At 34.0% G+C, this 12,494-nt stretch overlaps 2 protein-coding genes and 2 long non-coding RNA genes across 5 annotated transcripts in view; 3 read left to right on the plus strand and 1 right to left on the minus strand.

Moving 5' to 3' along the window:
• Positions 1–2,588, minus strand: part of LOC104714194 (protein PAT1 homolog) — a 4,453-nt gene extending 1,865 nt beyond the window's left edge. The window contains exons 1-5 of the mRNA XM_010431479.3: positions 1,738–2,588; positions 1,314–1,456; positions 1,132–1,188; positions 926–989; positions 1–603 (exon numbers count right to left, since the gene is read on the minus strand). The exon at positions 1–603 is cut by the window's left edge and continues 1,865 nt beyond it. Of these exons, the coding sequence (XP_010429781.1) occupies positions 1–603; positions 926–989; positions 1,132–1,188; positions 1,314–1,456; positions 1,738–1,819 (949 nt within the window). The 5' untranslated portion in view covers positions 1,820–2,588. The remainder of the gene's footprint in view (positions 604–925; positions 990–1,131; positions 1,189–1,313; positions 1,457–1,737) is intronic.
• A 561-nt stretch (positions 2,589–3,149) lies between these two features.
• Positions 3,150–4,594, plus strand: LOC104714195 (uncharacterized). Of its 2 annotated transcripts, XR_755729.3 has the most exons (4): positions 3,150–3,221; positions 3,601–3,696; positions 4,024–4,095; positions 4,261–4,594. It is a non-coding gene; the product is annotated as an uncharacterized LOC104714195 (long non-coding RNA). The 2 variants fall into 2 exon arrangements; XR_755728.3 differs by lacking the exon at positions 3,150–3,221 and having other exon boundaries at positions 3,272–3,696.
• Positions 4,595–4,829: 235 nt separating this feature from the next.
• LOC147939326 (uncharacterized) lies at positions 4,830–5,273 on the plus strand. The gene is made up of 2 exons (XR_015566395.1): positions 4,830–5,026; positions 5,158–5,273. It is a non-coding gene; the product is annotated as an uncharacterized LOC147939326 (long non-coding RNA).
• Positions 5,274–8,467: 3,194 nt separating this feature from the next.
• Positions 8,468–10,262, plus strand: LOC104714196 (putative BOI-related E3 ubiquitin-protein ligase 2). Its single transcript, XM_010431480.3, has 3 exons — positions 8,468–8,929; positions 9,014–9,479; positions 9,580–10,262. The coding sequence occupies exons 1-3, from the start codon at positions 8,874–8,876 to the stop codon at positions 10,126–10,128; spliced, it is 1,071 nt and encodes a 356-aa protein (XP_010429782.1). The 5' UTR covers positions 8,468–8,873; the 3' UTR covers positions 10,129–10,262.
• The last annotated feature ends 2,232 nt before the right edge of the window (positions 10,263–12,494 follow it).

A 12,494-nucleotide genomic window follows, 5' to 3' on the forward strand; every position in this document is an offset into this window, starting at 1 on the left:
GATGTGGTAACCTATTCTGAGAACCCTGCATCTGTGGAGGCATCAAACCGTTTTGATGAGGCGGCTGTTGTAGCATCGCATTATTCATGTTACCGGAACCATCCCCAGGATGAATATTTTGATGATTCATCCATTGACCTGGAGGGCGATTATTTAGAGGAAGAGCAGGACGAAACTGAGGCATGTTTCCAGCATGCTGCGGTGATCCATGATGCATGCCAGGCAACTGAGGCTGCAAAGTTGGAAAAGAAGAGAAGTTTGGGGATCCCATTTGAGGCCCACCAGACTGATATGGTATATTAGGGAGTCCTAACCGCTGATCTGGTGATATGCTGCCTGGAGGAGGGTATGAAACAAAAGATGACTTCGGGACAAGAATTGGTTCGCTGGGAAACTGTTGTTGATTACGGTCTTGATGCAGTTGACGTTGTGGTTCCGGATACAATGTTGTTCTGTCAGGATTTCTCTGCTCAACAAGGTCCAAAGATGAAAAAGGCTGTGCTGACCACACCTTGTCATCTTTAATGGCATCAGAGTCCAGTATTTTCCGGCCGTACCAACTTGGCAACGCCTCCCCATGGGTCCACTCAGCAGCTAAAGGATCTGAGAAAAAAACCATTGAAATGTTAAACCACAAATTAAAGCCTTGCTTCAAGACAGATGGAAACCATGGAAATGAATTAAGAAACAGGGACAGGTCGTTCAAACATATGAATTAAGAGAATGGAATTAAAAACAGCTCACTCGAAATCATAAACTTAGAAGTAAACTGACAGGCATAGAATTGAGATATAAAAACTATAATCCCCTAAACCTAAATTATGTACATGGAGAACTAAGAAATGCTATGATATATTAAATCAAAATACACAAAATTGAATTAGTCAAGTATTCTTTCACAACATTAATGCAGAAAGGAACTCACTCTGTACTGATCGTCTATCAGTGATTGGCCCCGTATTTCTATAGACATCAGGCTCCCTATTCAACTGTAACAGCAAAGATAAAATTTCTCAGGTCACAAGCTTCTTCAAAGCAGTCTTACCAATTTGAAAATAAAACGATACAGAAAAATGAAGTATAGGATGCAGGTGTGATCACTTATCATACATATTAACAACGCAAACTAACCTTTGAAAAAGTAGTAGCAAGATCATCAACGTTGGACAGAGATCTAGAACTTTCAACCTGCAAAAAATTGGGGAGAACCGTATGTCACTCCACTAAATAAATCCAGCCACTAATAATCCAAGAAAAGCTTCTTTATCTCTGTAGAGTTCCTCTGCTAAGAGGAATAAGGTGAGAATATTTACCTCTTCCTTATCAAATGAAAAGTCATCCCCTAATCCAGTGAAAGATAAAATCTCATCTTCCTCTTCCAATCCACCAAGCTCAACCTCCTCGACAACATCATTCCCAAAAAAGGCATACTGAGATGCATCAAACATTGTATTACCTGTACAAAAGAAACCTTCAGTTAGTCAAAGCTATGAGAGTCTTCCTTAATCTTCGTATGATAGAAACCAAAGGGAAAATTAAATGAGGAAGGAGGTCTAACGAATCAAGTAAGAAGCAATTCAAGTTTGATTCAGTACTACAGAGTTGGAAGAAGTAAATCAAACTAGATCCAGATTCAAACAAACAAACAAACAAAAAAATAAATCTGGAGAACAAGAAATCGAATTCAAAAAGAGAAGAATCAAAACAAAATCGAGGAAAAAGGAGAAGAAGAGAGACCTGTAGGATTATCTCCAAATTTCTTAAGATCGTCGGTTACTGGAGCATGATTGATACTACTCCCAATTCCAAAAGCGTCCATAATCGCGCTACCAAGGAAACCAACTAATCTACCAAAAACCCTAATTAACTGCTTTCAAACACTGAAGAATCAAGATTGTAAAACAAGGATTTTATCGGATAGAATTGATCGGTTCCTAAGCGATACACGCTACCCTAATTACCAGAAGAAACCAAAAAGAAAAAAATCAAAATCCGGAATCCCTAAACAACGCTAAGTGAGTAAAAGGATTGACGATCAGAGCAACGAGGATGGTTCCGCCTCTAGTGAGAAACAATACATATCGGCTCCCGTGACGGAAGCAGAGAAACAGATACGGAGGAGAAGGAGAAGAAGAAGAAGAAGAAGAAGAAAGCAACAGCCAGAACCCTAGAGAGAAGATATAGCGATTACCCCCTTTTATTTTTATTTTTTAATTTTTATGATTGCTTTGATCCAAACATTATTGCTATTTTTTTTTTTTTGTCAACTCCGAACTTATTTATTTTTAAAAACGATAAGTCCGAAAATATTTAAGAAATTTTTAAAAAAAATATTCAGATGATGAGCAGATCCACTTTATAATAATCTGAAAATTAATGAAGTATATAAAAAAAAATTATTATATTTTCAGTTATTTCTTTGATAAACTGCACAGTATTGATTTAGTGAATTGAAAAATGTATTTATTTGTTTTTTAATTATTGATATAGAATATTTTTGATAGTAGCTTACTTACCCAAGACTTGGCACGTGCGGACGTGTGTGTGAATCCGATAGATAACCGTTAATGGGAAACCAAAGTGGTCTCATGGCCTAATTGTGCTTCTCATCATCTCTTACTAGGTACTATCCGCAGAAAATCGCGGGCTGAACATTTTTTGATGAAAATTTGTAATAATTTATTTTCTTATTATGTTATTTATAATGGTTTATGATTAAAAATTTGTTGCTTATATTATAATTTTTATATTTTTTAAATGTTTATTGAAAACCTGTCAATAAAACATTTGTATGTAATGAATAAAATTATTTAAACCTTTGTGAAATTTTTGTTATAGTTGTGAAGTAAGTAAAAGGATATAACTAACATGTAAAAAAAAATCTTATATGTTAGTTTTTTTAAGAACAAATTAGTTTTGATTCTAACAGATTTTTTTTTTACTTACAAATTAGTTTTGATTCTAACAGATTTTTTTTTTACTTTTTTACAATTTATTTTATTTGATGTTTTCCTATTTTCGTTTTTTAAATTAGAATTATTTATTTAATTAATTATTTAATCTTAATTAAAATTTTCTAATGGCAAGTGAATGTAATTTTTTATACATTTAAAGTTAGTTTTATATTTGTACTTCCCAATTAATAGAGTAGGATTCCAGCTCTCCCCCGTCGCCTTCTTCGTCTTATTCTCTCCCTTGCCCCTTACATCTCATCTGAAAAGGTTAGGCTTTTATAATTTCCAACTTGGTCCTGCGCGGTAATTAGAGATTCGAATTGCGCGCATCATACGTTTATCTTCTGTCTAATTAAAGCTCCACTGTCATTCTTTTTGACCATCATCTTAATCTTAATTTCATTCATTAAATATGTCCTTGTCTTGTAGATTCATCATCAGTTGCAAAATCAATACATCTTCTCTGCATTGTGATTGCCGTTTGGTTGTTTGCTGCTAACCAATGATCCATATATATATATATATATGACCTTTATACAACATATTATATTATCCAGTTCGCTCAATTCTCATCCTTATTTGTTTCTTCATTTTGATTTTAATGGTCAATGTCGATAATGATTTGTTTTCCTTATACTGTATGAAGCTAAAACTTGCAGTAGATTGGCCTGTAAGTTCGTATCCTATCACCAATTTGTAGGCCTGCCTCGTTCTCTCACTCAAGGCCGAGATCACCCTACAGGTATGGTTAAATCCATGTATGTATGTATTTCAATGTTAGCTTTTGGATACCTGTACATATAAGACTCTTGGTTAATGACTGAGTATATAGTCCACGATCTTCTTGCTTTGTCTTTGTCTTATACTGAAATAGAAACTTATGGCTTGGCTTGTCAGTTTCAAGAAACGTTAACCAAACTTATGGCTAACTGGCCTTCGCTATCAAATTGCCAAGATCTAATATATGAGTTCTCCTATTGTAGTAGCTACTTACAGAGTAGTGTTTGTCCATTGTAATCGTACTCAGTTATAGTAAAAACACTGTAATCTCCTCTTTGGTTCCAAACAGGGGAAGAGGTATAGCTGGAAGACTTAGAAGGTCATCTTACTGCTCTAGTTCTCCAAGCCCCGTAACCGTAAGGTATTCATCAAGATCTTGCTTTGTCTTATTCTGAAATAGATTCTTATGGAGAAATGTTAGCCAAATATAGCTAAATGGCCTTCGGTATCTAATTGCCAAGATTACAGACTAGTGTTTGTCCATTGTAATCGTACTCACTGTAATCTCCACTTTTGTTCTAAACAGGGAAAGCGGTCCCGCTGGAAGACGTACAAGGCCTCTTCCTACTCTAGTTCTCCAAGCCTTTTCAGCTAAAGAAATAAAGATATACCTTGCTTAGTTATGTATTGACGTTCTACATTGTGTGAACGTATAGGCTCCTAAGAGGATTTAGGAAGAGGCACCCTGTCAAGTAAATTGTAGGACGCTTAGTTTAGCCCATTCCTCTGTAGGAACACTTAGCTTATCTCTTTCCTCTGCTATGCTTCTTTGTTATTTCTAAAACCATTTGGTTGAGACCTTCACATTACACTGTATCTTTTGACTAGATATCTTTATGCAATTGGTGTCAAGTGGTGTATGCCTGGTCCCTAGCTACATTGATATCACAACTTTTCTATCGGTGGCTAACATTGAAACACATTGTAAAAAAGTAATGTCATTGTTATCTTGCATCTACACTAGTTCAGGAGCTTGTGATCAAACTTCAACATACAGGAAACTGGATCATCATTTCAGTGTATCTATGTTTTACTTTCAAATCTAGTTAAAAGAGAGAGAAAATAATTCATCTTGTGGGACTGTGCTACACGTAGGCCTTTGAGAGGAAGGAGGAGGAGCACCAACAGGTAGCAGCAAAAGCTCACCGCCAGTTCGCAAGAGCTAATAATTGTTTTTCTGCAATCTCCATTAATTAAAAGGAAAAAAAAAAGTTTGAAGTGACCAAAATGAGACTCATGTTCTCATTTACTCTGCTTGGATCGTACGAATAAGACTGATCGGTCTAGTCAAGGTAGGGACTTGAAGTAGGCTCATGTAGTGATAGATTTGTGTAAGTTACTTTAAAGAACAACACATAACCTGTTGTCTAATCTCTCTACTTTTTGATTCAAACTGATTAACCAATTCTTGATTTGGTGAAAGTGAATCAGTGATCTGACAACAACAACCACCACCTTTGTCTTTTGTCTGTTTGCTTGGAGTTAAATGTGGTTCATGATCTGATGGTAACAAGTCAGTACATTTAAATTCAATTTCTATGAATAACTCTCCTCGTATTCATATACATTTATAATAATAATATAATAACATTTATTTCGTATTTTGTCTGAGCGAATTGAAAGTGGAGGTGGGATCATTATGCATTTTAGCTGAAGATGAGATTGAAAGCAGTAGTGGGAATCATGCAATCTACACATTGGTTCTCTTTTTTGTTTTTTTTTTTAATTTGAACAAAAATAAAATAAAATAAAAAATTGAAGGGACCACACACTGTCCATAAGCACAACCACACATGACACCAAGTTTAAAGTCTTTTGCAGAACCTCTTCTCTTGTCTCCTAATGGGGCAACGATTTTAGAAATAAATAAATAAATCTTGAAGTTGTGTTATAATGAAAGTTATGTTTCGATGATACGGCTAAGTAAGGTATTTTTTGAAGAGCAAGAAAGAGTGATGGCCCAACACATCTTTAATTGAGTCGGGACCTCTCAAACCTAACTCTTTTTCTCTTATTCTTATGCATCTATCTACCTATCTATCTATCTTCCCAAGATAGTTTACCAATAAAAAATCAGATGTAATAATTGTCATTTACATCCGATATTTGAGAGCCGATTTATTATTTGAGTAATTGGATGGGTACTTCTTCCAGCATTGAAAATGATATTACACCAATTCATCCAAATGTATAGGTTGTCACTAAATGTTGAAACTTGAAAGTCATAATGGTCTATATGGTCTGACTAATTTAATAGTTTTGACTTTTTGAGAGAAGACTTCATCAATAACCAAAATATGAAACTCGGTAAAAATCTTTATATCACAATTCTTACTCTCGGTACTTATGATGATTGTGAGTTTCAATATCCATATGGTGCATTTGATAAGTGTAATACGTTAGGTCACGAACTTCTCATGTATGGATGGACCATAGTACATGTGATATGTATGCAATAGTAAGCCCCAACAATTAATGAAACACATGTCTTTAATGGGAAGCTTTACACACATCCACTGAAGCCTCTTTTTGAATTGTTGTAAGATCTAGGTGTGTGAGATGATGTTGGAACAAAAGCATAATTAAAGTCACAATTATCAAAACTTTGATACACGAACAATCATGTATACGAACCGAAAGATATATGAGAGTATATATTTCAAAAAGCATGAATTCTTTCTTTACAACAAAATTAAGTTATAGTGGTTCCTTTAAGGAAAGATGAAGGTTCTAGGTAAGGCACCCTTTAAGATTCTTGCAATGGTTATGGTTATTTCTTTTGAAATGTTGATGATATCACAAGAATAACACCAACACCAACTTTAAGTTGAATCAAATAAGAAGAAAAGAAAAGAAAGGAAAGTGAGAATCAAAGTTATAATTAAAAGAGAAAAGAAAAGGATACCATACACCAAAGTCAAGGTGCAATGTCACTTGCTCTTCAATCAAAGAGGAAACTACAATTTAAGATTTCATTATTTTCTTGTCAAGATAAAGACTTCATATTTTAAATTAGTACATTTGATCAATTGCACCAGACAGCCATAGGCCATATAAGTTAATATATCGGCAATGTTGGTCGTCGTTATATAATGTATAACAGATTTGAATGAGCTAGGAGTACAATTAATATTGAAGAATGAAGCAAACACGTATCTAAGTTGTGTGCACCATGGCAACTCTTTTACTTTACAAAATATACTTTTTATATATATAATTGGCCTTTATAACACAAATTAAGATGGTGGAAACTTGAAAGCTTTAAAAAGACAAAGGCATATTTATGTTTCACTTTTTTTTTTGTGTAGGAAAGATTCAAAGAAAAATATAACAAAGCAGCGAAAATATGTAAAGAAGAAGAAGAAAAAATAGAGTAAAAGGGACATAAATTAAAGTAGGAATTAATTCTTGTGTGTTACTTTTCTATCTGATATCATCTTCACAAGAACCTGTCTCCATCTCTCTTTCTTCACCTCTAGGTTCTCTTTATTTTATGGTTACTTCAGATTTTTTTTTAAACTTCAATTGGAGGATAATTGAACCAAATCCAATTGATTCAATTTTGACAAACTTTATCTTTCTTTTTTTAAAAAACTTCAATTGGAGGATAATTGAACTAATCCAATTGATTGAATTTTAACAAACTTTATCTTTTTTTTTTAATTACACTACTGTTATTTGTTATTGTATTGAAATTTAATACTACAATACTGTATCAGATTATTATTAACTTTCAAATAAATCACATTTTTTAAACAACTTAAATACATTAAATATTCAATAAACTTATCATTAAATGACAAACTATCAGTATTAATTAATTATTTACTGAAAATAAGTGGTTTCTATTAGATTTTTTTTTTTTAATTTGATGATACATTTAAAAGAAGAAGAAAAAAAAAGGGTCAAAGAAAGGGTCAAACAGAAATAGCCAGGATGTTACACCACGTGGCATCACATGGCGCCAAACTCGTACGAAATAAAAAAAATATTACAACAGAAAAAAATGGAAAAAAAGTAAAGATTTCTTTTTTTACCCATTTTTAACGGACCGTACAAAAGACAATATATTGTGGGTCCCAAAGTTACAAAAAATGTTCGCCACGCTGGAATGATGATGACATGGCAATACGCATGACTTCTTACACGTGTCGTATTTTGATTGCGTGTCTCTTCGAAACAAAATTAACTCCCATCTATTAACGGTAGTAAATGTCCTAAAATACCCCTATAATGGCCCTAAATTCACGGTCCAAACCGATCTAACTTCTATTTAATTGGTACGGTGATGAAGTTATATTAAAAAAAAAAAAGAAGGAGAAAAAAAACCGAATCCGAGCGTTACTCCTAATAATAATACTAGTATGACCAAAACAAAAAAAATACTTAAAGAAACAATTCAATAACTTTTCCGCCAATTTCGATATACAAGTTACCACTTCATCAAGATTATGATAACTGAAAAAAGTATATAATAAGAAGATGTGTTGTTTCAAAAATTTCCACAATAACCGATACACAAATTAAACAAGATTTGAATTCAATCACCTAATATTCAAAGCATTAGGTAACTAATAATAAGAAAAATCCAGTTACAGAAAGCGTGTTAAGCAAAAATGAGAAGATTTTTAAACCAAAAAGGATAAACATAGCAAAAGTCAACATATATCAACACACCCTAAGAAAAATGGTAAGTTTAACTATATAAATCCCAGTATGTAATATTTAGATTTACCTTTGAACAAAACAAAATATTTAGAAATTGAATGCTTGTTTTTTCCCCAAAATCATGGTCCTTTTTTATTTTAATTTTGGGGTGGAAAGAGATATATTTCTTTTAACCTCTCTCTGCCATAAATCTCTCTCTTCACGTTCGTCGCATCGATGTGTATAAATAGGAAACAACCATTTGGTTGAGGTTCGTTTCGATTTGGTCTTCTTTCCTCTCACCAAATTAAAAAACAAAAAAGAAAAAAAAAGCAAAGCTCTCTCTCTCTCTCTCTTGTTCACGCACATCAAAAAAGCCACCAAAAAAAAACAAAAAACCGAAACGCATGCATTTCTAATTTTCCATCTTCCTCTTTAACTTCCTCTTCTCCTCTCCATCATCATCATCTCTAAACATCTCTCCATTCTTCAATGGCCGTTGATGCTCACAATCTCTTCCTCTCTCCTCCTCAACTCTTCTCCAACAGGTCTGTTTGTAATCTAACGCTCTCATGTTTTTTCTTTTCTTTGGAGTTTCTCAACTGAATCTTGTTTTATTTTGTATTTTGCAGAGAGTTCATGATGAACAATAACACCACTATGGAACCAACCAGTGGCGGTTTCTGCAATAATAATCAAACCATTTACGGCGTCGTTTCACCTTTCCCCGTTACCGACGATACAACAACGCCTCCTCATCTTCATATGTACGGCTGCGGCGGCGGCGCTGATACTACTATTCCGACCACCGCAGATTACTACGCCGTCGATGGTACTACTACTTCTACTACTAATCTCGACTGTGATTTCTTCCCTCTACCGTCGAGAAAACGCTCCAGAGATACTTCTTCTACCAGATCGAATTATTATCATCATCATCATCATCTTCTTCTTCTTCAGAACCAGAGATCATCAACATCATCATGCGTTAACACTGCAACCAGTACAACTCCGTTTTCGTTTCTTGGCCAAGACATTGATATATCTTCTCACATGAATCAGCAACAACACGAGATCGATAGATTCGTCTCCCTTCATGTAAGTTTCTTCCAAAGATTCAATGGAGTCTTTGCTGCTGCTGCAATGTGTGCAATCGATCATTAGGTTTTGAATTCTTTTTGTTTGAAAATGTGATCAGATGGAGAGAGTGAAGTATGAGATAGAAGAGAAGAGGAAGAGACAGGCGAGGATGATCATGGAGGCAATAGAGCAAGGACTCGCCAAAAGGCTTCGAGTCAAAGAAGAAGAAAGAGAGAGGATCGTCAAGGTTAACCACGCTCTTGAGGAGCGCGTGAAGTCACTTTCCATCGAGAACCAAATCTGGAGAGACCTTGCTCAGACCAACGAAGCCACCGCAAACCACCTCCGTACCAACCTCGACCAGGTTCTCGCGCAGGTTAATGACCTACGCTGCGCAGGAGGATCGGATGCTGATAATAATAATAATAATAACGAAGAGGACGATGCGGAGTCGTGCTGCGGGAGCACTACTAAGGCGGCGAAGACGGAGGAAGAGGGGAGGAGGAAGTTGTTGTGTAGGAACTGTGGGGAGGAGGAATCGTGTGTGTTGCTGTTACCGTGCAGACACTTGTGCTTGTGTGGAGTATGCGGGTCCAGTGTCCACACGTGTCCCATCTGTACATCTCCTAAAAACGCTAGCGTTCATGTTAACATGTCATCTTCTTGACCTGACCCCCCTTCTTTTTTTTTTGTTAAATGGAAATTAGTTTTATTTCATTTTTTCTATTTTGAAAAACAAATTGTAAGGATATATTAGTTGTTATTATTTTTATTGAAGCTAAGAAATCAAAATCATGAAAATGAAACCCCTTATTATTATTTTTTTTAAAAGAAGAAGGAATTATAATTGAAGTTTTAGAGAATTTTCTTTGTCCCAACAAAATTGATGTTTTGAATATTTTTAATAAATTTTTGTTTTAATGATTACTGATGCTGTAGAGTGTATGGAGTGTAAAAATGGGAAAGTGGGAAAGTGAAAAAGTATTAGAAAAATAAATCATATATTCTCTCTGTCTTAATATGTGTGTAAAATCCTAAACTTCAATCTTATCTTTGTGAGAGAGAGAGTATTAATAATATTTTGATTTGGTTACACATGTATCTCGAAAAACAATAATCCCAAAACTGCAGGAAAGAAATATTATTATTTTTAAAAAAGTAAAAAAGAAATGGGGGTGGGGGACACAAGAACAGTAGGAGTGGTAGGGTGTGGAAGACACGCGCCGGCAAAGACGCGTAGAGAAGAGTGAGGAAAGAGACAGTGGAAGAGGTAAAAAGCTGACACGTCGGACGCGCGCAAATGTCGCTGTTGTTCGTCCTCCGTAACTCCCCCTTCCCTCTCCCTCCTGACACTTTCTCTCTCTTCCTCTTTTTTTTTTTTTTTTTTTTTCCAATTTCTCAATTTTTTTTTTTGTTTCCTAGCAACTTTTTTCTATAATTTAATCAAGTTACGTAAATCAAAGATTCGATATATGTTTATCTGATTATAACGTGAAATTATTATTTTTTAAAAAAAATTTGATTCTAGGCTCCGACAAAAAAATGCATTGCTGTTTGGATTAGAAAAAATACTATGTGAAATTTATATAACACAGAAAATTACATATCGTGTAGATAGATGAACATTCATTCTTTATGTTACAAGTTTAGTATGACAAGACTATCATTAATTTTTTTAATCAAATGTTATTACTAATATTTTAAAGTTGCTTTAACAGGTGTTTCTACATGATTAAATCTGCTGAATAATTAATTTCAAGATATTTATATATATTATAAATTTTATTTGAAAAGAAGATTTACATATAAACAAACTAAAGAAAAGGGAAGAGGACACGAGAAAGTGATGTGAAGAGATCATGCCAACATTAAAGAGAATGGATATACTCGTCGCACGAATTAATTAAAACTCCTAAAGCCAAATTTTTCTGTTTAATCACTACAAGTTTTTTTTTTTTTTTTTTTAGTGCCTAGATAAAATCAAAACATGTAAATACTATTATGTTAATCATATGATTCTATTTTAAGTGGATTTTCAGATTTCTATATTATTAGATTTAAGATGTAGACATCTTTGTGCATTCACAGGCGGATCAACCAATGGTGCCTCCTTCATTATTCTAAATCATATCACAGTTTGAAACGTTCAATATTATCATCTCTACTAATACTTTAATCCATTAATCTAGTTCCTATATATATAGAGTGTTGTTTAGAAAACACACACCCCATATACTATTTTTCTAAGGCCGAAAGTAAATAAAATCTTTAGTTAACCTAAGGTTGGTTAAATCTTGCACTATATCGGATGTCATGAAAAGAAAAAACTCCCACTATCGGTTTTGTTAACATTATGTACACATACATTTCTTAACATAATGCTTCGACATAGAAATACATATGAGGTGGTGAATGTGAAAAAATTACATTAACTAATTAACTAAAGGCTCCCCTTTGTATGAACTTCATGCAACCGCAAGTAATCTGAGCCATCTTCTATCTAATGTCAACCCGGCCATGTATCAAAATAAGATCCATGTGTATATATGATCTAAATTCGCATATCAATCATCTTTTCCAAGTAAAGATTCCAAGTCTTGCTCAACCTCATCCAAAAAGTACTGGTTATATATAACTATTCGCATTGGGTTCTAGCAATTTGGGACAAATAACTTTATCCAACGTTGAAGAGTATATATCTTTTAAAATTTGTAAATTTTTTGAAACGGAGATAAAGAGTATATGAAGGGAAGGAACCAATCGTCACGTACACACTAAGCAACAAATCAAGCAAAAACAAAGATAGAAAAGAGAGTGACGCTTGACCGATTGATGTTTGTTTTAATTTACTTTATTATTTGGAGACTTTTGAAGAATCTATAAGGACCATTTCCCTACGGTTATGCTTTTTATTTATTTATTTATAAGCGAAACAAACGAAGCAAAAGTGGAAGACTTGGTGTAAAGTGATGGGATATGCAAATGTTGTGGTGTTAGGGTTTGTGTCATGCAACTTGTCCACTTCTCATTTTA

Source organism: Camelina sativa, chromosome 9, assembly GCF_030686135.1.
Source record: "Camelina sativa cultivar CO46 ecotype springtype chromosome 9, ASM3068613v1".
Taxonomy (NCBI): Eukaryota; Viridiplantae; Streptophyta; class Magnoliopsida; order Brassicales; family Brassicaceae; genus Camelina; species Camelina sativa.

What these genes read in the sequence shown, in the direction of transcription:
- LOC104714196 (XM_010431480.3), top strand. Translation starts at nt 8,874, where the DNA reads ATGGCCGTTGATGCTCACAATCTCTTCCTCTCTCCTCCTCAACTCTTC. An exon ending in CCTCAACTCTTCTCCAACAG is followed by an intron (nt 8,930 to 9,013) that starts GTCTGTTTGTAA and finishes TGTATTTTGCAG; the next exon opens with AGAGTTCATGATGAACAATA. An exon ending in ATAGATTCGTCTCCCTTCAT is followed by an intron (nt 9,480 to 9,579) that starts GTAAGTTTCTTC and finishes AAATGTGATCAG; the next exon opens with ATGGAGAGAGTGAAGTATGA.